The sequence below is a fragment of the Lemur catta genome, chromosome 6 (genome assembly GCF_020740605.2).
Source record: "Lemur catta isolate mLemCat1 chromosome 6, mLemCat1.pri, whole genome shotgun sequence".
Classification (NCBI taxonomy): Eukaryota; Metazoa; Chordata; class Mammalia; order Primates; family Lemuridae; genus Lemur; species Lemur catta.
This window is the reverse complement of record NC_059133.1, coordinates 47,699,239-47,722,442: the sequence shown is the minus strand read 5'-3', so window position 1 is coordinate 47,722,442 and position 23,204 is coordinate 47,699,239. Positions and strand designations below refer to the sequence as shown.

The 23,204-nt window shown below is 42.2% G+C and overlaps 1 protein-coding gene across 1 annotated transcript in view; it reads left to right on the top strand.

Moving 5' to 3' along the window:
• The window catches only part of SRGAP1 (SLIT-ROBO Rho GTPase activating protein 1), a 256,277-nt gene extending 248,282 nt beyond the window's left edge, over positions 1–7,995 (top strand). Inside the window, exon 22 of the mRNA XM_045553445.1 lies at positions 2,399–7,995. Within this exon, the coding sequence (XP_045409401.1) occupies positions 2,399–2,776 (378 nt within the window). The 3' untranslated portion in view covers positions 2,777–7,995. The remainder of the gene's footprint in view (positions 1–2,398) is intronic.
• Positions 7,996–23,204: the final 15,209 nt, after the last annotated feature.

Genomic DNA, 23,204 nt, shown 5'->3' with positions numbered 1-23,204 from the left:
GTAATCAGGTGAAACATGATTTGGGTTAAAGAGACAGGGATTTAGGTGCTTGGGGGTGGAGAGGCATAATAAGGTCTGTTTAACCCTTTTGCTAGAACGAGGAAATTTTTTTCTCAAACATTAGAAAAACAAAAACCCAACAGATGACCAGGCTCTGCACATTCTCTCTGAGGTAAATACTTGTAAAAAAGCAAATCCATATGTTTAGCAGCAAATGGAAATCACATGTGAAAGTAATCACTTGAAAGTGATGTCATCCACATGAAATGGCTTCCAGCTTGGTCCTTTGTTTATCTTTCCATCTCTAGTCTTCAGATTTTCCCATGAGGACAAGGAAGCATGCCATCACAGTGTTCATACAAAAAGCATGCAAATTCTGTCATTAAACAAATCAATGGAATCTCTGATGGAGATTTTTAAAAGACGACGATGTCCATATGTGAGCGTCATGTCTTGGTTTATTCATTATTGGAGACTGTGATTTAGTATCAGTTCTTGGATTATTCATTTAGCAAATCTGTATCAAGCACTTACTGTGTGCCAGGTCTCATGCTAGGCTTTGTGGACACAAAGATAAATAAATAGTTGCTGCTGCCTCAAAGTGCTTACGATCCAGTGGGGGAGATGGGTTCAGAAATCAGTGACCACTGTGCTGTGCCGTGAGGGTGGTGCTCCGGGTGAGGGGAAGGGACCGGCAAGGTAGAGAAGAGATACTTCATTCATCCAGGGCGGTAGTTCTCCACCCTATCTCACCCAAGATTTGTTTTTTGTTGGGTTTTTGTGTGTGTGTGATAAAAATCATATAACCAAATTTACCATCTTAACCATTTTTAAATGCATCATTCAGTAAGGTATATTCACATTGTTATGAAACAGCTCTCTGGAACTTTTTCATCTTGAGAAACTGACTCTCTATACATTGAACAATTCCCCATTTCCCCCTCCCCAACCCTGGGCAACCACCATTCTACTTTTGGTTTCTGTGAATTTGACTACTTTACTTATACTGCGTATAAGTGGAATCATACAATATTCGTCTTTCCGTAACTGGCTTATTTCATTTAGCATAATGTCCTCAAGGTTCACACATCTTGTGTGACATGTGACAGGAATTGTTACCTTTTTAAGGCTGAATGATATTCCATTGTATTTACATACCACATTTTGTTTATCCATTCATTCATCAATGGAGCACACTCTATGAAGTAACTATATTGTAACTCCCCCTTTAACAACTAAAGTAAATTGATTGATGATATATCTAATTTGAAAAATATATAAAGTTCTAAATGAAATATAAAAGAAAAATGAAAGGAAATAAATATTGAAACAAATGTATTTCAGTTAATCATTGACTACATTATAAGACAAATGAAGCAGTGAAATGCTTTCACTTACACGTATAATGTCCATAACTGTTGCATTTATGGAACAGTTATACATGTAGGTGAAAGGTGTTCCCATTAGCAATAGAGTTTTTTCCAAAATGGTGGCCAACCCTTGGTCAGACAGTTCCAATCAAAGCAAAGAATAACTTATATGGTAGTTGCATTTCTGGAAAACTTAACACCATGAAAAAAATATTTTGTATTTATATATTTAAAACAGAGTTAGGTTCTAACTAACTCTTTTATATAACTAACTTTTTATAATAACCTATATTAATTCAGGTTATTATAAACAGAGTTTTCACCTATACAGATGTCTGGAGGACATTCAAAAGTTGAACAAGACACAGGACAATTCATTGCATGTAAACTCGCCAGGGCACTTGCAAGATATCTAATATGTCTGACCCCTACCCCCCAACCGCCAATAATGCAACCTCGTTATTATGACATTAAAAAATACACACACACACCATATTACAAAAATACCCTCTAAGGGGAAGTACCACACTTATTGAGATCCACTGGACAGTCACATGGAGGGAAGGCTAAAGCTGACTTCTGAAGAACTTCTAGGAGTTAGCCAAGTACATAAGAAGTACTCAAAAATTATTTGTTGAATGAATGAATGAAGCCTCATTTTTTTATTCTTATTCATATTTATTTCTTGAGAAATTGTTGCAGTATCTAAATTTAAGCTTTTACCATAAGTTGAAATAGAATTCTATATCAGTAAGTCAGCAGGCAAGGCAGAGCCCACCAGAAGGCAACCTAGGGCCTCAGAAGGGCAATTGTTTGATAGGTGGCTCCATGAGCCACTGCATCTCAGTCTCCTGAACCAAGAGTCAAAATAACTATGCGAGATAGCATTATGTTTATACACCCTGCAGACTATAAAGTTAAAATACTCACTCTCTGCTGTCCTGTTTGCTTTGAAATGAAGTATGTGGGTTTCTATACATTAGTGTTAGTTATCAGTCTGTTCTTTCTTTCTGATTATTTTTCAACAGGATATTGAAGAGACGATGAACACCGCTTTGAGTGAACTACGAGAGCTGGAGAGACAGAGTACAGCAAAGCATGCCCCCGATGTGGTGCTGGATACCTTGGAACAAGTGAAAAACTCTCCCATCCCTGCCACGTCCACGGAATCTCTCAGTCCTTTGCACAACGTCGCCCTCAGGAGCTCTGAGCCTCAGATTCGACGTAGCACTAGCTCCTCCAGTGACACAATGAGTACTTTCAAGCCTATGGTGGCACCTAGAATGGGCGTGCAGCTGAAGCCCCCAGCCCTTAGGCCAAAACCTGCTGTTCTTCCAAAAACAAACCCCACCATAGGACCTGCCCCACCTTCCCAGGGTCCAACAGACAAGTCCTGCACGATGTAAAAAAACCAGCTGAGCAAGGTCATGAGGGAGGTGATTTAAAAAAGAAAATGGATTAGTGACAAAAGTCAGCGATCCATAACTTTCCTTAGTTTTGTGCTTATAACTGGAGATCTTTGGCTTTTCTATGTTGTCGAATGTAATGTCTGAGACTAGCTAAATTAACACGGGCATTTGTATTTTGTAATTTTTTTTAATAACTGGACATATCTTATGTCATTTTAAAGACAATAGAAACACTTAGACTTACTTGAAAAATCCAATGCTGCACCACTTGTAATGAAGGCAACACTGCTCTCCGCATTGTACAGTGCTTCAGATTTAGTGTAGCCCAGGTGAGTCAGAAACGTCTTGATCCGAAGGCAGGAGAATCCGAATTCCAGGTCTCATTGGTCTCAAAACCAGTATTGGTCTGTGGCACTTGGGGTAATGGCTGAAAGGTGATAATGGCATTGCTTGGTAGCTGACAATGAGCACCTCTGATTCTGTGGAGAGCAGAGGTCCAGCTCCTGCTCAAGACTTGCAGTTGTCACCGTGGGATGTTCCCAGTGGGACCTTCAGCCCACAGCTTGAGTGCATTGGATGATTGCCTCTTTCCTAACAATCATTTCTCTGGGTCCAGGTTAAATACGCAGTAGAAGGGGGTAGAACCTCTGCAGTTATTGCTTGAAATAAACCTGAGAAAGGAGAGGGAGATACCGTCCCCAAAGCTATCAATGTTACTCCTTCCATGAGCATGATCTGGCCTCGGAGATCTCCAAGTCCCTCCCCTGCATTTACAAAAGACTAGGACAGTCTAATTTTAAAGACTTTCTGGTTACACTTCTTCAAAAACCCCTCCCAAGGTTTGTTGTTCGGTAACTGCCTGGAAAATATTTCTATCTCCCCTAAATCCCTGTATTCTCCCCTGTGGAAATAGAGAGAGCAAGTAGCACCCAAGTCCTTGGTTCACTCAGCATTCTCTTCTGGCTAAATTACCTTGGTTGCTTTAAACATGCCACAAAGGCCCGATGGTCTTAAATTTGAAATTCCAACTGTCATCTCCATTTGTTTTTGAGCCACCAACCCAGAACTGGCTACGGTACTTGAGTAAGAGCCCTGCTGGGCCAACGTGAGAAGATTACCTCGATGTTCCAGGATGTTTTCCACCCAGTTTTGCACATGACTTTCTTTCTCTCTTTCTCTCCTACTCCCTTTTTTTTGGTATGTGGCTCCTATGTAACTCACGTAGTCAGCTGAGCTCTCAATTAGGGACCTTCCTTCTCTGGCATCCTACCACACAGATAATTTTTCTTTAACCTGTATTTACACTACATTTTCCGTCTATCTTAAAAAATTTGCTTTGAAGTCACTTGTTTTTACTAAGGTACAAATCCCCGTTGTCCTACCAACAGCATCTGACATCATCTGTAGGCCTAGGAACATTTTATCTACCTTATCATTGATCTTCCTGATGAAGAGTTTCTGTTGTTTTGTTTTGGCTTTTCTTTTTTTTTTTTTTTAAGAAAAACGGATGCCCCAGAACTAACCCCTTTGGACCACCCTTGGTTTCCTTCTAGGTTCGGTTTCAGACTGGCAGCCAGTTGCATGCCCCTGTGAGAGTTACAGAGTATGGGCTTTAATTCATCAGCCCACTGGTGAGTCCATCATGAAGACATGAGTCAGGACCTGTACTAAAATCAAGATCATTACCTTGATCTCTACCTCAGTTTCCCATTCTAATCATCCTATTACAGGAAGAGATTAAAGTAATGAGACACTGCTACCTTTCAAAGTCACACTGCTGGTTGCCTGCCTATGGCCTAATTTCACAAATGAATAGATTTTTTTTTTCTCAAGTATTTCCAAGAATGGTAAACTTTCAAACCTCTGAATCTTCAGAACCATCCGTTTTGCCCATTTTGAAAAAGAGGCCCAGCTCAGCACCCTGTCCAGCCCCTCGCCGCTTCTCCTGAGCGTTAGTGGTCCTTCAGCACCTTCGGACGCCATGGAGACCCAGTGAGGACTGAGCTTTGAATAGCACTCGCCCTTTTCAATAGACCTCCCACATCCCTCGGAAGTTGAAACTTTCCTAGACAACCTCCCAATTCTTCAAAATAATAAGGCTTCTTGAAAACCATTTTCCTTCTGTGATGGAAGAGTAAGACGTTAACAGAGGGCGTGAAAAGGGCAGAGGTGTTTTGAATCTACTCTTTAAAATGTCTTTCAAGAGCTTTAGCCTTAGCTTTTCAGATCTTACTCCTGCCAGCTCGTTCCTTCTGGCTTGTCCCTGGCATTCCTCCCCCAGGGTCTCCTCTCTTGGGTGTTTCCACCTCGCATGGATCGAGGATTGCCTTTCTCCCCCTCCAATCAGGACTCTGCTGCCTTGGCTCGCAGGGGCTGTGCTGCTGCAGACCCTCAGAGCCTCAAGGCTGTGCCTTCTTTCAGGAGACAGCTCCTAATACTCTCCCATCACTTCCGTACCTCACCTGTGTCCATCATTTCTCCCTGTACTTCTGTTTTCATCTTGAGACTTTTGTTTTTTCAATTCCAAGTGAAGGGTATGACCTCAGAGTAAGGACTCAGTAAGGACTCACCTATCCTTTGTTGAGTAAAAGTCCGCAGATTCCAGGGATAAGACAGGGTGGCCCAGTCACAGAGGAGCCACAATAACACCCAGTAAAGCACATTAAAAGCTGCTGCAGCTGCGAAGGTTCGCCTGGTACACAGCCTCCTTCACAGCCACAGCTGCAGGACACAGAGGGCAGGGGGAAAGGAAAGAAAATGAGGCCTTGAGACATTCTGTCCCCAGCTTCAAGGATCTTATCAGTCTTCATGTGCAGTTTGGGGAGGGGGTCATTTTGATGATGGGTAAATGATGGTTCTACAAAGATTACCTGACTCCACTTATACAAGAATATGTATTCATAGCTGATACAACTGTATGTTCGTGTCGCATCCATAGAACTCACTGAAGTAGATTTGCCAAGTCAGCCTTTAGAATTGGGTTGGGGTTTCAGGAGTGGATTGTTAGGATAGAGAGGAAGGTACTCAGTACTCAGTTTCTGATAAGTGTCGTGTAAACTGTTTCAGCCTGTTGACTGGCGCTTTGTAGAGCTCTGTGTTCATGTTCAGTGTCAACACCATTGTTCAACAGTTTTACACGTCTTCACACAACGTAATCTGGCTTTGGTGCCCCTTGAGCCACCTATAGAATAATTTATAGCAGGGTCCCACTCAGTCTGCAATGGTCATGAACAGTTATCAATGGCGATAGAGCTCCAAGTGTCAAATTGTATCAGTTAAGAGTTTTCCATGTTTGCAACTTTTGCCATTCCCTAAATGGGTTTATAATTTAATTAAAGAAAAGAAAAAAGGAGGTAGGTTAGTAGTGGTGTCCTTAGCAATTAGGGATGACATAGCTTCTGGAGTCTACAAAGTGAAGAAAGTTTAATCTGGTCATTACAGCCTCTGAAATCCAAAGTTAAAGAGCCTGTGGGTCTGCTGAAGTGGAGTTAGAAGACTTCAGATTTGGGGTGACACTCATTTATTCCTGACCATAGCAGGGTGAGGCCATGAATGCAGGAAATGGGCTTGGGACTCAGTCTTGCTTTCAGTTATCCACCACAGAGACCCTGAGACAAAGAGCAGCTTAGAACTGAAGGCTCCACCGTGTGTAAATGCTCCAGACCACCCTCTGAGCTGAGAACACAACCTCCAGCTGGGCTGGAGTGTCAGGCTTGGTGCAGGGTGACTTTAGAAAAGCTTTGTCAGATTGATAAAACAAACTGGAATTTGAGCTTTCACTTACCCTAGTATACTTTCTTTAAAAAAAAAAAATCTATGTGGTATAATCGAGATGGATACCTGTATCTTTAAATTACATAGGGAATTTTGTATGTTTAATTGTACTGGGATCCATAATGCTTATCTTAGAAACTGTTTAGTAAAAGAAACTATATAAACCGTGCATTTGTGAATGCCCCCCTTAGAGCATTCATCCAAGTTCAATGTGTAGTGTGATGGTTATTATAGATATTTAAAGTATAGTGAGTGGCTGTGTAACAGGAGAGACTGCTATTTACCTACGTACTTAAGGGTAACTCCTGCCCACGTATTTAAATCAGTATTGTCCTTTCCTGTCGGTTTGATCAGTTGCAGTACTGGTAGCTTCCTGCTTGTGACTGTTACCTACTCGTGTCAATGTACATCTGTAGTATGTACATGTGAAAGTGCCTTTCTATTTTAGAGAAGTTTTAGCCTTGCTCTTGTACCGTCGCCCCGCGCTCCTCCCCGCCCGCCCCTCCTCCCGGTTCCGCCGCCCACCTGAGTGTTTGGAAACTTCCTCTCTCCTGGCTTCTCCGGCCCCTCCAGCCCCGCATTCCTGTGCCTGGGTGCTCAGTAGTGTCCCGTCCTGCATCCTCGTCTGTCATCGGACTGTCTCGTTCTCCTCGTAGACGTGATTGTGCCTTTCTCGCCGCCCCCCTACCCTGGGTCCTCCCCTCCCCCATCCATCCCCCGCTCGCGTGCTGCTGACTGCCACCGTGTCGCCCAGGCTCCGTGCTGCCTCTCACCGCACGTCCCCTCCTCTCTGAGGCGAGAATCAAGGGGAATGCTTTTACAGTTCTGGAAGAAAAAAAAAAAAAAAAACATGTTAATCTGTTGTGACAATGCACTTTTATGTATAGTACTGTACATTTTGGCATGTACCATTACAGGCTGCGGTAGACAGTCAGGTTTGTTCTTCACGGTGTATCTTTATAATAAATAAGATAGTTCTGGCTGCCTTTGTCTGCTTCCAATTTGATGTGATTTTTCTGTGGTGTCTTCGTTCCTTTGCTTTCTCTCATCACCACTTTCCCCCAGGGAGCTGGGTTGCATTAAATCATGTGAAACTGTTACCTTTTAAAGAAAAAGAAAATGTTTTTATCTCATTTTCATTTCTGTTCACCCATTGGAAAATGGGGCGTCGGCGCAGGGCCCTGCCCATAAAGCGGTGGTTTTTCAGAGTCATGGCTGGGGGGCTCGTACGCAGGGACGGAAAAGACATTGAGAGTCTTGACTGAGAGGCTGAGTACAGTCCTGTCAACGCACACCAGACTGAAATCTTCCCTTTGAGAAGGACTCCGACATAACAAACCTTGTCAAGCCAACCTTTGGTTGTATTTGAACATATTGAAAAATAATCCTTAAGTATTGACTACGCTTAGAATTCCTATGTATTGATTTTTTTCTTCAAATATTAAAATATGGTAACTCTTAATGTATAGCAATACTTAGTAAATAGTTTTGTAAATCAATGTTAGTCTTGTCCCAGATTGAACATTGATAAGAGATGTGGAGTTATAAAAAATGACATAAAAATAAAGGAAAAGAGCCTTTTTATTAAAGTATTAAATGTAAACAGAAAAGTTCACAATTCATTAGTATAATAGTTTTCACAACTAACACACGAGTGTATGCACCACCCAGATTAAGTAGTACCTTATTGGCATCCCAGAAGCTACTATGCTCATGACTCTCCAAAGTTAATCAGTACAGTGATGAATCACACTGTAGTTTGGTTTTGTCTGTCATTTTAGCTTTCTATCAATGGGTTTATACAGTATGTAGATTTTGTGTCTGGCTCCCTTTGCTGAAATTTATGTTTGTAAGTGTTGTCATTGTTATAATAGCAGTAGGTTTTCCATTTTTAGTGTTATGTAGAATTCCATTACATGAATATGCTTAATATTATATTTACTTTATGTGTGCTCAAGTCAGGATAAGTGCTCTCATGAACTAGAAAGTTCCTGCCTTCTTCATGATTTAAGGAATCTGATACCTAGGGAATGAGTGATAAAAACATCAATGTAAAGTTTCTCCGTGCAGCTAGATGCAAGACTGATTTCACAATGGTTCTAGACCTTCACTGTTTATATGGCCTCCTTTTCCTTTCCTTGTCTTTTCTTAAATGTACATATTATAGATCTCTGTCGTGACTTAGCTCTTAGCACCTCACAAAAGTCTGTTTATCTCAGTCCCATGGGCATCTGCAGCTTTCTTAGATCTTTGCTGGGAAAAGGCTTTAGGGTGAATGTTTATACTGCACTTAAGAAAGAATTCTGTCTGCTCTGATGAGCAAGAAAGACAGTTAAAGACCAAAACAGAAAACAAACGAAACAAAGCAGTCAATAATCTTCCCAAAAACCCCACACACGTGTGAGCCCTTAAATGCAGATGAGCCTAAAACTTGATATAATCCTGGACTTTGCGGTTTTATATGCAACACATTTCCTTTTTTTAAAACTCAAAGTAGTTTGAGTTGGGTTTCTGACACCAGCGAGAGTTCAGATTAATACAGACACCAAGTTATTAGCAGCAATTATCTTCAGGTGGTGAGATTACAGGTGATTGTTTATGTCCCCTTTCTGCTCATGTGTGTTTTGTTTTTTAGTATTGATAAGAAATTTGCCAATTTTTCAATAAAAGAAAAATTAAAGCATTATTTTAATGTGTGGAGAAGAGAAAGAGAACTTCACTCTGGAGAAGTGACAGATGCTCAATCAATCTAAGAAAGGGCTCTGGAGCCTTCTTGGCAATCTCCACTCCCTGCTCCACTTCCAGGGTTCTTTTGTATCCCCCTTCATTCATGTTACTTGTGTAATCCACTTTTAAAAATCCAGGGATAGGGGAATGCCATTAATAATTTCCAAAACTCTCTGCCAAGTCTGTGATTTTCAGAATGACTGCTATTCCTGCTTGGGTCATAATTTAACTCTAATTAAAGCTAATGTTAGTGCTGTAATTTTCTTTGTGAGAGAAAAGCATGGAACATGAGAAATTGTTTCCTCTTTCTGGTAAACACTTCCATATTTACATAAAGAAAAAAAGAAAGACACTATTGATAGGACTTTGGATGCTGATAGCTGGAAACTCCATCATAGCTAGTTTGAAGTTGGTGAGCATGTTCCACCTGCAAAAAACAAAAAGAAAAGGGCTTAATTTGCTGCTGAAGAGAGTTGTTCACCTAAAAGAAAAACTCTAGCTTGTCAATCAAGGAAGTGATGCTGTTACCAAGAGGAGCTGTGGAATGAATCTTGGAACTGAGTCATCTGGGGCTCCCTACGATAGGCTCTGGGTCTCTCTGGAAATCTGGATATCAATTTGTCTGGACCTGTGACCACCTCAAGGTTCTTCTTGTCTGTGACCAGTAAGAGCACAAAGCACATCAGTGTTCATGATTGTAACCAAAAGCAACTGACTCTGGACACTTTAAGCAAAAGATGAATTTATTTAAAGCCTAAAAGAACCTCCAGGAAAGCCAGAGAATTAGGCTTGAAGGTCACCTACATAGGAATTCCCTCAGGGTTGTGCCACAGAAATGATTAGGAGAGGACATCACCATCACCACCTCTTTCACTGTCCCTGGGCCCAGATCCTGCATTCTGCACCTATCATGCCCCAACACTACCACTTGGAAAGAAGGAAGGAAAGAAGAGAGGAAGGAAGGAGGAAGGGACGAAAGAAATAGCCTAATTAGAACACCAAGCCCGGGACACACCAGGCCCACCCCAACCAAGATGAGCAGTTCTCACCTCATCAGCACTTCTTCACTTCCTGCCAGGACCTTCCAGCAAGGAGTCACACAGTGATCACTGGCTTCACCTCTTTTGGCTGAAGCCCAACTGCCGTATCTTCTTTGAAAGCAAGGAGATGAGCAAGAAATTGTTTCTGCTCAGGAATATGGGCTCTGTTGTCAGATCTTCTAAGAGAACCTGGCAATCTGGACTTTCATGTAAATTTGCAAATTGTTCTAATTCTGCATGTTGGCCTTCAGTTGGTAACCGCTACAGGAACTGGACTCTAAGTCCAAGAAGAGGCCTTGAAAAGCTGCATTCTCTCCCATCTGCTCTCACTGTCTCATTTAATAACACCCTACTTCTCACAAATCCCCTCCTGGTGTTGTCCACCTCACTAGGCCAAGGAAACCCAACTATGCTCCCAGGTACATTAAAAGATTGTTTCCCACCCCCCTTGCCTACTTCTATACCCTAGTACTGTACAGAAAATGCTAAAGTCTTTCTGTGTGCTTTCACGAAGCTTGCCACCATTTCTTTACTTTCCAGCCAGGGAGTTGCTAGAAACAATTAGCAATGAAAATCACATGGTATCACAGGCTGTACGGGCTGAAATGTGTCTGCCTAACTCCTAGCACCTGACAATGTGACCTTATTTGGAGATAGGGCCTTTAAAAAGGTGATGCTGTTAGGGTGGGCCCTAACCCAATTTGACTGGTGCCCTTATAAGGAGAGGAAGTTTGGGATGTGAGGGTGATCTGGCTGCGACATCTGTCGCTCCATTGATCACCAGGGTTGATTCGGCTTATCTGGCTGGCTAGGCGGGTGTCCCCTTCTACCCTCACTTCTCCATGTAGTCCCTCCTGAATCTGCTCAGTGGAAGAGGATGATCTTCCCTGATAGAGGAGGACCGTTAGCTGCACTCCCCTGCTAGAACCTCCAAACAAGCTCTCAAAAAGAGCAAGTCTGGACACATGCTAAGGAAGCATTAGGCAACAGAAAGGAGGAGAATCTCAGACAAAAGCCCAGCCTCTGCTTCATGAAGGATTGTAACCCCTTGGGTCATCGTGCCTGACTTGGAATATAGGTGTTTAATCCAACAAGATCTACTGAGCCTCTCTACAGGATCTCATGTAGAGTATCCGCAATAATGGGGGAAGGGAGGATTTACAAATTATAGGGAATGCTCTTATAGGTTCCCTCCAAATCCCCAAGGGATTTTCTTGCATAACAGAGTCTCAGAATTACTGTCATAAATATCATGTAAAACTTCTATAGTAGCAAACTCTCACTGTAAAAATACACCAACAGGTCTTTTCCACAGAGTTCATGTTAACGCACCAAAAGTAATCTCAGAAAAATGGAGAGGTCCATGAATTCACATGTGTTCCAATATATTTCCTCTAAATTCTCTAAGGATCTCCAAATTTAGCCAAACTGTTCATATTATCACCCATTATTTTCTAGAACCCCCAAATGAGCAGCTGAATTAACTCCTCGGAAGCAGTCAAGAAAAAGGTCAATCAAGTTCGTGTAACATGTGAACAATGTGCATTTCCCATTGATGATCCCACCCTGGGGGCTCCAAGCAAAGAGGAACGAAACCTCCATCAGCACCAGGAGCGGAAAAGAGCCCGGCTTCTGCTGCTTCTCAAAAGGATCCGCCTGGCCAGGGGCGGTGGCTCACGCCTGTAATCCTAGCACTCTGGGAGGCCGAGGCTGGAGGATCATTTGAGGTCAGGAGTTTGAGGTTGCAGTGAGCTATGTTGCTATGATGATGCCACTGTACTCTACCCAGGGCAACAGAGTGAGCCTCTGTCTCAAAATTAAAAAAAAAAAAAAAAAAAAAATCTGCCTCAAAGTGCAATTCTAACAAACAGATCTGGGAGGAATCAGGGAGGAATAGGTAACTGCATTGGTAAAATTCTCCTTTATCATTTAGCTCATTATATTTATTCTGACTTATTCTATTTCACACCAGAATAACTTCGGAAAAATCCAAGGAAGTTTGGCAGAAACACTTTAGGGGGATAAAAAGAACCGTAGCTTCAGCAGTGTCATTCTTTAATATGAGCCATAAAAGACTGTAGGGGTGGGGGATGTCTCCTTGAATCACAGAGTTGAGAAGACTTAAGCCATGAGCTCCAAGAATAAGAAAAGATTATCTAAATCCTGAAATGTATGCAGAGAGTACAAAAATGGACCCCCTTTGAAAGTATTACACAATTATGGGCAAGTTTTAAGGAAAGAAAGAAAGACAGGGCTTAATGAATCCACTTCCTCTAAAGAAATTGGTCCCCCAAATCACCATTTCATTGCCATGACAACTAGTACTCCATCATTGCCATGGTAACCAGCTGAATAGCATTAGTCTAAAGACAAGCTCTCTGATTGGGTGACCAGCGGAAGCCATCAGGAGCCCCACCACAATGCTGAAAAGGCTGTTCTGCAATCACTTTGACCTATTTCTAGCTTTCCAATGTGTTCCAGTTCTCCAATGTGTTTCCCTAAAGCCAAATGTGTTTTGGAATGAGACGATTTCAAGAAGTGTATAATAACCGTACCCCTGCATGTCGCTGCTGAATCCAAGACCATTTGTTTTCTATCCTAGAAGTATGGTAATGTTTGACAGCCACACCCTTCACCATGCCTTGCAGTTTAATTATGACATCCCCTCTGTTACAGCAACCAGGCACACTAGCCACATCTAAAACCAGATGTTGGTTGCTGGTGACAACAAGCTGCCTTCTTTGTTTGATGAGGCCATTGACAAGCTGAACTGTAAACTGAAACTTTGAGGGTGGAAAGTGCCAATCCTGTAAAATAACAGAGGAAGGGAGGGGATTCACACATGTGGAAGCATTCTTCTACATACATGCACATAAACTAGTATTTACAAGGAAAAAATGGCTTTTGAAAAATGTCCTTTCAAAAAGCTGTTGAGCTTTTTAAAGAAAAACATTTTTTCCAGGTGATAATCTTGCTGGGTACTTGCTCAAAGCAAACTTCTTATGTATTCATGAACAATTCCTAGCACGCTCTTGAAAGAAGGGATACCTAGTCCACCCCCAGCCCGCCCCACCTTTAGTTAGACCACACTTTTGTTAGGTGTGTACTGTTGGGAAACTTCTTTGAAATCTTCCAGCTCTGGGCTCTCATAAAATATGCGTTGAGGATGTACAGTGGGCAGCACCAGCGTTGCTAAAGCAACGGGCTTGAAAGTGCAATCTAGTTAGAAGGTGGGGAGCTGGGGAAAGGAGGGAGGGAATTTGCCTTGAAACTGGGTTTGCAGAGCATGTACAACTGAATATTACAGATCAATGAAAGGAAAGATTTCTCAAGATGCCCTTATTAATTCAACAAATATTTCAGACCACCTGCTAGGTAGCAGATGCTCTTCTAAATGCTCAATATACATAAGCAGACAGACAACGAGCGCTGCCCTCGTGGACTTTACATTCACGTTTTACATAAGAGAAAATAGCGATTGTCCATGTGCAAGAATAGAACGATTTTGTGTGGAATGATGGACATTATCGGGGGGCTCCAACCCCAAGCATTCCTATGGCCACTGGTGCTTGTTATGTCCCAGCCACTTTGCAAAGGCTGGAAATGCAAAAGTCAACAGAAACAGGCACAGCCCCTGGCCTCAGGAAGTTTACAGAACAGAGAGGAAGAAAGTTGCTTGGGAGTGAAGGGCCATCCACTTACAATAGTGCTCAGGGCTCCAAAGGACAGGCGCCTCGGAGTGCTCAGCCAAAGGAGACTGAGCAAGGCTAGGCGGACAGCGGGCTGTGGCTTCCCAGGAAGTGAGAGCTGAGAGGAGGCCTGAGGGACACAGGGATAAGGGGGCACCACAAGATGGAGGGTGAGGAAGAGTATTGGAGACACAGAGAACAGCATGGGCTGTTCCAGGGACCCAACGAGAGCCACGGAAGAATGCATGGGAAGAGGCTGGGGAAGAAGGCAGAATCACACACCCCTGACAACACTCTAACTGCGGTGCTTATTAAAAAACAAATCCTTAGGGCTGAGTGCAGTGGTTCACACTTATAATCCCAGCAATTTGGGAGGCTGAGGCAGGAGGATGGCTTGAGTGTTTGAGACCAGCCTGGACAACATAGTGAGATCCCATCTCTAAAAAAACTAAAAAAGTCAGCCAGGGTATGGTGGCACACACACATGGTCCCACATACTCAGGAGGCTGAGGCAGGCGGATCGCTTGAGCCCAGGAGTTTGAAGTTACAGTGAGCAATGATCGCACCACTGCACTCCAGCCTGGGCGACAGAGTGAAACCCTATCTCTAAAATAAATAAGCAAATAAATCCTTAGATCATTAAACCATGTGCTAAATCAGACTATGCTCCCTAATTAATTTAATATGATTTTAGTTTAAATCTATACATGGAAAACAATTCTTTTGATTTTGGTTGGGGATTATAATGAAGGAAATTTGGTTCCATCTGAGATTAGAGGATTTCAATTTAACAAGCAATTCTTGAGCACCATTTAAATGCCCGGCACTAATCAGAAAGCAACAAAAGACCTGATCCCTACAGCCTAGTCCTACACACAGAAAGAACTATACACAAATCCACCCAGAATACTCAAATAGTGACCCTGACAGAGGTGTGTACGTGGGACAACCTTTACCTGAACATTTGCATCTAGACAAGCTGAGGAGAAATGTTAGCTACCCTTGTCCGCCCACCACCTTCGGGAAGTAGGCGTTCAATCTGCTGAATTACCTGGCAGGGTGCCACTAAGATCAGGGTTTTATTCCCAGATCTGTTCTGAACCTCCAGAGAAAATTCAGTTTCTCCCTCCTAGGAAAGAATTTAGTAATAGTAGTTTCTTATCTAGCCACAGGTACAGGATAAAGTCATTTTAAATGCAGATATGAGAAGAGAAATGGATGTGCAGCTAGCACCAAGAGAACAGAGGGAACCCATGAGAAATGATTTAAAAGTTTAGGACTATGCCTCATAGGGGAAAAAATTCAATAGCTACCAAAATGAATCTTTCCACACAGCTAGAACGGGGTCCAAGCGAAACCCTCTGACCCAACATAAGGAATCCACAGGCAGAATGACTAATATTAACAGATGTGTTTGGTATCCTTAAAGCCATTTAGAAATGAAAGGCACGCCATGCAAATGTTTATCATCATCGCTGTTAATAATTACTATTTTGCATTCATTATCTGAACTCGACAGAATAACTTAGCTTCCATAATTCGTACAAGCACAGCAAGGTAGAAACAGAAGACCTGAAGGGAAACCTCAGAGCAAGCTTCCAGCTCACAAAGGTGTAGTCTCTGTCAAATTAACAAGATTCAAAGCACAGGAAGCAACAATACCACAGACACAGTTTCCACATGGCAAGGGAGAACATCCTACTGTGGGTCTGTTTTATAGAGCCTCAGAATGTTCAATTTGGAAGAAAACTTACAAGCCCCTGTAGATCAACTTTCAACCTACATAATCGCTATCCTAGTCATTGGATTAAAAGAGGGAAAGGAAGGAAGAGGGATAGAGGGAGGAAGAAAGGGAGAGAGGAAGAGAAGGAGAAAAAGAGAGGGAGGAGGGAGAAAGAGGAAGAATTCAAATGAATTAAATATTACAGGGATGAAATCAGAATCCTACAACTCAACACTTACCTAATTCTGTGTCTCCTCCTTCAAATTATTGATACTCCTCGGTTAGGAGGTGTGATCAGCTACAGATAAGCTGTATCGTACTAAAGGCCTCAGTGGGTCCACCCTGTCGTTAACAATAACTCCAGAGTGCTAAGTCAAAGCCTTTATAGAAAATCTATATGCACTCCCAGGGCTCTAACCTATAACACTCTTACCAGTGACCCAGATGAGGCCATATACTGTGCAATGATCATGGGCCGATGAACGTCTTTCTGTAGTTTTGCTATAGGGCCCCGTATGTAACCTACTTAATTGTGTGTCTTAATCAGGATAAAGGATATTTCAGTGTGTAGTACCCAGGAAGGGTTATTAAGTGAATAAACTAGGTGTTCTCTTTCGTGAGTAATTTCTATGCTGCTAGATAAATTTCCCTAATAAGGAGCTCTCTATTGGAATTTCTCTCCTTCCCTCCCACTGTCCCTCCTCTCTTCCACAAATTATAAGACATGTTTCATACCCTGGAGGAGCTAACAGTCTAACGAGTGAGAGAAGACATTAATTCCTTCATGGAGACCTGAAATATCATAGCATTTCCAGTAACACACATAGTTTAGAAGGCTCAAGCCCAAGTGGGGGCCAGCCACGTTGTACCCCAGTGACCATGATACAAACCAGAAAGCCAAATGTGCTAAATGTCACCCTTCCAATGGGGTGATAAGAGAAAGCTTAATACAGAAGGTGGCTTTTTCCTGGGTCTTTTGGGAGACATAGGATTTTGGTAGATAAAGATGGCAAGAGATGATGATCTTTTTTTTTTTTTTTTGGAGACAGAGTGTTGTTCTGTTGCCTGGTAAAGTGCTGTGACATCAGCTTAGCTCACAGCAACCTCAAACTCCTGGGCTCAAGCAATTCTACTGCCTCAGCCTCCCGAGTAGCTGGGACTACACGTGTACACTACTATGCCCGGCTAATTTTTTTATATTTTTAATTGCCTGGCCAAATTTCTTCTATTTTTTAGTAGAGACGGGGTCTCACTCTTGCTCAGGCTGGTACCAAACTCCTGAGCTCAAGTGATCCTCCCGCCTTGGCCTCCCAGAGTGCTAGGATTACAAGTGTGAGCCACCACGTGTGGCCAATGATCTATTCTAGATTAGAAGTTTTCAAAATGCAGTCCCTGGGCCTACAGCATCAGCAACACTTTGGAACTTGTTAGAAATGCAAAATCTAGAACGTACCCTTGACCTACTGAATGGGAATTTAGTCTTAACACTCTGTCTTTAGCATGCAGGTGATTTTGATTCATACTCTAGTTGGAGAATCAATGATCTGGATTTAAGGTTCTTAGCCTGGGGGTCTATATGGGCAAAAAAATACATCTTTATTTTCCCTCACATCTAACGGAAATTAAGCATTTCCTTCCACTGCAGATGTAGGTCATAAACTACTATGATAATTATGAGACCAATGCTATATCTTGGTATTAAATGCATTAATAAAGAACATTATGGATTTTAAAATATGTTTAGAACTGTATTTCAACATAATTGGTTTCTTTTGTAATTCTGTATATATCATTTTATGCATTGAAAACATTCTGAGAAAGTGTCCATGGGATTCACAGACTGCAAAGAGATCCTATCATGCCAAAATGTTAAGAAGCCCTGTTCTAGAAGGAGTCAGGCAAAGAAAACTCTGAACAAAGGTGAAAAAATACGGGGCAGGCTAAGAATTCTATTTTGACTGAGACGTGAGAGAACATAAGGGAACAATGGAAGGGAAAAAAGACAAAAGGCTGAATCTGACCATCAGAATTGAACTTTTAGGCCGGTGGTGGCGGCTCACGCCTGTAATCCTAGCATTTTGGGAGGCTGAGGCAGGAGGATCGCTTGAGCCCAGGAGTTTGAGGTTGCTGTGAGCTATGATGACACCACTGCACTCTATTCTAGCCTGGGCTACAGAGGGAGACTGTCTCTCAAAAAGAAATAAAAAATTGAACTTTTTCCAGTAGACTCTGGGGAGCGACTCAATCAGAACTTTTTAAAAAGCAGGAGCACGAGCAGAAAAGACACAGCCATCTCCGCCTTTCTTAAGAATTACCTGGCAAAGGTAAGAAGGATGGACGGGAATACAATGACACAGAAGGGGAGAGACCGAGTTGGAGACTAGATTTCTAATCCAGGCCGTTCTAATAGCCCACAGTGAAGAAAGAAGGTGACCATGAAAACAGGAAGAAAGGGTTGACTACGTACGAGAGCACTGCAAAGATTCAACGCTGAGTAAAACAGAAGAATCCAAGATCACCCCAAAGTTCGAAGGGAGCGCCACTGGACCAACAGTCACACCAAGAAAAACTGAGGATGCCAAGTGGAGCGAGTGTCGGGAAGGCAAGTGCTGAGTTGCCTACGGTGGAACCGTCCAGGTGGAAGCATGCAGCAATTACTATCTTTTTGGCCAGGCACAGGGCGAACCTCCAAGACTTACTGCCTCTCTTGAACAGCTTATCTGGACTTCAGCAAGAGCTTTTTCCTAACAGGGAATTTTATCCTGAAGGCCTGTGTACTCACAGGGGGCTCCATGAACACCTGAAATTGTAAAAGCAAATTCTGTTTGTGTTCAGGGATATCTGGGAAAAGGTTTGTACTTTCAATACAACCCAGTGGGTATGAGACTCCCTTTTCCCTCACAAAAATGTTAATACTCCCTATTCATCCTTCTAAGCACTCCAAGCCAAGGCAAGCCCTCTTGGCTGAAAATTTGGGGAGGGAGCACGTCTCAGAACAAACAAAGAATGTCTCAGGGACAACGCAGCAGCGAGATTACAGTCATGTGTGAGGGGCTCTGAGTCAGGAGAAGCTCACTGCACAGTCACCAGATGAGGAAAGAGTTTGGAATGTCTCGGTTAAAATTCAGTGGAAATGACAGTAGAGTTTCTGACTCATCTCTTGAGCCAATTCTTGCCTGAATACCTGCCTCCACAAGAGCAGTCATTAAAGCCCCAACTTTAAACACTAAAAATGGTCATTTTTGTAACTCCTGCACTTCTCAGCTGTCTACTGTCCAAAGACGCCAAGCTGCACCGATGAGCTGTGCCGGGAGGAAACGAAGCCACAGCTAAGGAGCGATGTTCTGCTTTAGTGTTGCCCCCTACCGGCCAGTTCTCATTTTCCTCATTCCCAATCTTTTCCCTGCCAAAGGAGGGATTTTGCAATCACGCCGCGTGTTTGACAGAGAGCCTCTCTAGAGAGCTCAGACCCCAAGAGGTCCAAAAAAGTTAAACAGAAACCTGCTAGCTCCAAAAACAAAATAAAACAATACCAAAATGTCAGCCATGTTATTAGGAAACTTCCGCATTGACTAATAGAGTTCATTGTGGATGCTCACCAGATATTGGGAGCTTCGGATAATTAAGACAAAGGATGCTTCTAATGTGAGGACTGGGAAGTGATAATGAACACACAGAGGAGGCCAAGAGATTATAAAATTTAAAAATTGCATCCACGGGATAGAATAGGGAAATAATAGCCTTGAAAATGGTGGCGGTTATTATTGTTGTTCTGTCATTAAAAGTAATTACCTTTGTTAGGTCATGAGTGCAAAGTAGCTTTCATGGTAAGCTTAATAAACTTAGGGCCAGAGACTGTGGCTGAGGAAGCTGAGAGCTAGAACTGAATGGGTTCTCACGTACCCCGTGAAGACAGGGGAGGGGAGACCGGGTTCCCCCAGTGAGGACTTTCTTGCCCTTACTGAACTGGAAAGCTCTGCAATGACAGGGCCCTGTACACCTAGTCCATAAGCCCGTGGCACTGAGCAGAACAGCAGAGAGCACCTTCACTTCCTGATGCCACAGCAGCTCTCCTCAGTACTCCCGTGTTCACTTCCTCCTTCCCTGCTTTTTAGTTTTACTACTTTTCTTCCTTTCCTCTTTCAGAAACATCTGACCCCTCATGTACCTTACACCACCTCATACTGGCACGAACTAAGAGCTAAAAGGAAAAGAGAGCTGTACTTCTCCTCCTTTTGCTTTTCCTTTTTTATTTTTTTAATCCAACAAGACACCTTACCTTTGGCTCACCTTCACATTAACACTTAGAAGACTGATCATGGTTGGCCTTTCCTTCCATTATCGCCTTTGTCTGTAGTCCGTACGTGTGGATGCTAAATGCAAGTCACCATCACCATGTGATGGATGGGTCAGCAAGCCCTGAGCAGGTCACGCAATTAAAGACTTCTTTGTTGATTGATGAAAGCACACATTACTGTTCCTTTCCCCCTACAACTTAAGGAACAGAAGGAGGAAGAAGGAAAGAGTGCCCACACTAACACAGATGTCAACTGTCCTCACTGTTACTAAAGATTTCTTCACAAGGGAGACAGGAGAGGTTTATGTCACAACCTCACAACTAACACCCTGAAAGACTTCCCCCTTAAGGCATTTTTCTCCTGCTAAGGGTCTATTTAATTCTACCTGGCAGGGCCCATCCTCTGGGCTTCACCCTCTATCATATCCAGCAATCCTTCCCCGCCCCACCCCACCCCACCCCACCCTGCTCCCCGGAGCTCCCCACCCCATTCTTCCTCCAGGGAAGCAAAACGAAAGTCCTGCAGGTGACCAGACCAATTCTACTCCAAGTATCTTCTCAAAGTATTTCTTCCAAACATTTAATAATTTCCCCAAGAAGAATTTTCTTACCAGCTGCTTAAGTGGTTGACATTTTTCAATATTCTTACAACTGTCACTTGTAGGTAAAGTTTGACAAATCTGTACCATTTTTTTTTTTTGAAACTAGATATCTCCAGCTTATATAGGTCCCTCTTTGTTGGAAGTTAATTCCCTGAGGACATAGACAAGAAACTTCTCTGCTTTTCCTCAATAACATCCATCCTTTTAAAATCAAGCAAGACTGCAGGGGTTCAACTTTCATAAGATGAAACATTATTGCTCCTGGAAATTTGTGCTGGTTTTAAAACTAAAAACAACATTTAAAATATACTATAAGAAGTACTTCCTCAAGGTTTCCAAGGACAACTGTACTTGGTAGACCACATGGTTACAAATACATTTCACAAAAACTGGTCTTGTTATTAAAAAACATAGTTGAAAAATTCTTCTCATTAGTCACTGTCTGTATAAATGGTTTACTGTTTGATTCCACATCAATTTAGCCACATACAATTTGGTCAAAAAAGTTTAACTGGCATGTCCAGACCTTGCCAATGAGAGTGTAAAATTAGGTCACATTTATTTATTAATAACCACTAAGAAAACTTCTACTCCCCATCCCGCTTAATTGCGGGACTTCCAGGGTCTTGCAAAAGGACTCTTTGCTATTTCTGGAAACCAGGAACCCCGCAGTCAAACCAATCCATGCTTCCTGTGCTGAGGCGGCCAGTGGCTCTGCTACAAGCCACCTCCCGGACTCAACCTTCCTCCTGCTACTGCTGCCCTCCCCTAAAAGAAGGCAGAGACCCTTCTTTTAATTCTCTGATGACATTGCTCAGCCCAACCACAACTTTTAGGAAAGGCTTCTCTGAAAAATAGAAGGGAACATTATAACATCAATATGTCAACACCGTACTGGGTGTGGCAACTCCTAGAGACCAGCCGTACGGGTACACCTCTCTAAGTCCCTTAAAATAGTGAACTTCAAATTGGGATCCTACTACCTGGGGTATGTGAATATTTTTCATGAGATATGAGAATTAGGATCATTTTAAGAAAATCAATTTTAGATTCCTCAACTTCTACATGAACTCTTTCCCCAAATGAATCACTCTGTGAAGGTGCCTGTAGTAGGCTAAGCTGCTTCTTCCGAACTTCTCCTTTAATAACTGCCCTTCTCTCACCCGTATGTTTACCATAGTGTATTAGGAGACAATTTTCCATGGGTTTTTGAGGTTCTGCAGGTCTTGAGAGTGAGGCATAACTGCCCTTAGTTCTGGACTATCCTTCAAGAATCTTGTATAGTGAGCATCCTTTGGAAGACAGTGTTTTCCCTCTACAGATAGCGTCTCTAGCACCAAGAGCAGACAGGTTAACTGTTATAGGTTGAATTGCTCCCCTCCACCCCCATAAAAGACATGTTGAAGTCAAAACCACCAGTATCTCAGAATGTGACTGTATTTAGAAATAGGTTTGTTGCAGATGTCATGTTAAGATGAGGTCGTCTTGGACTAGGGTGGGCCCTTAGTCCAATATAACTGGTGTTCTTACAGAAAGGCAGCTACGGGAAGACAGAGACATGGAGAGAATGCCATGTGATGATGAAGGCAGAGATTAAAATAAAGAAAACCTAACATTGCAAGCAAACCACCTGAAGCTAAGAAAAGGCAAAGAAAGATTCCCCTACAGGTTTCAGAGGGAAGATGGCCCTGTGACACCTTGATTTCAGACTTCAAGCCTGCAGAACTGAGACACAATAAATTTCTGTTGTTTTAAGCCACCCAATTTGAGGTACTTTGTTATGGGCTCTAGGAAACCAATATACTTACTGTCCAGAATAATAACATCTCCCTCTGGAGCAAATGGAGCTTATGAACCATTATAAAAGATTTGAGTTTCCCAAGATCAGAATTCTCATCCTGACATGCATATGAGCAGGTATCCATCTGAGCCCCTCCGCATTGGGCCTTAAAGCCCAATGTGGGAATTGGAGCTTAGGGAATCAATGCAAGATGCAAAAATGGTGATACCCCAGCTACTGCTATTACTGTAATAACTATTTCATGTCTTCTGCCAGCATCCATGAAACTATGGCAGGCTAATTTGTTAGCCAGCAAGTAAGGTACAATTGCAAACCTTTCACAGTTCTTACTATGGAGTATTACTGCAGGGTGTAAAAATTTCTGTCCAACAAACAAAGGAACATTTAGACAATTAATTTCTTTACCCAAGTGATTATAAACGCTATACTTTTCATTTCATTGAAAACTGTATTTCAAATTAAATGTAACTTTTTATGTTTACTATTTATTACAATTTCTAATATATGTATCATTTGGTCATTAAACTCTTAGAGCCTATGGTAACATAAAGCACATTTATATACATAATATGCTGAGAAGTATTTAATAGGGTGACCAATAAGACTTTTAATCAAAAAAATAAAACAAAGAACAAAACAAATTCATCTTAGGATAAAATTCTGTGGAAGAAATAGAATGGAGTTCAGGGAGCAAAAGGAGTCATACAATATTTCCAACTGTTACGAAGGTATTTTTAGATATGGAAAATGGTAGCTATCAAATATCTATTAT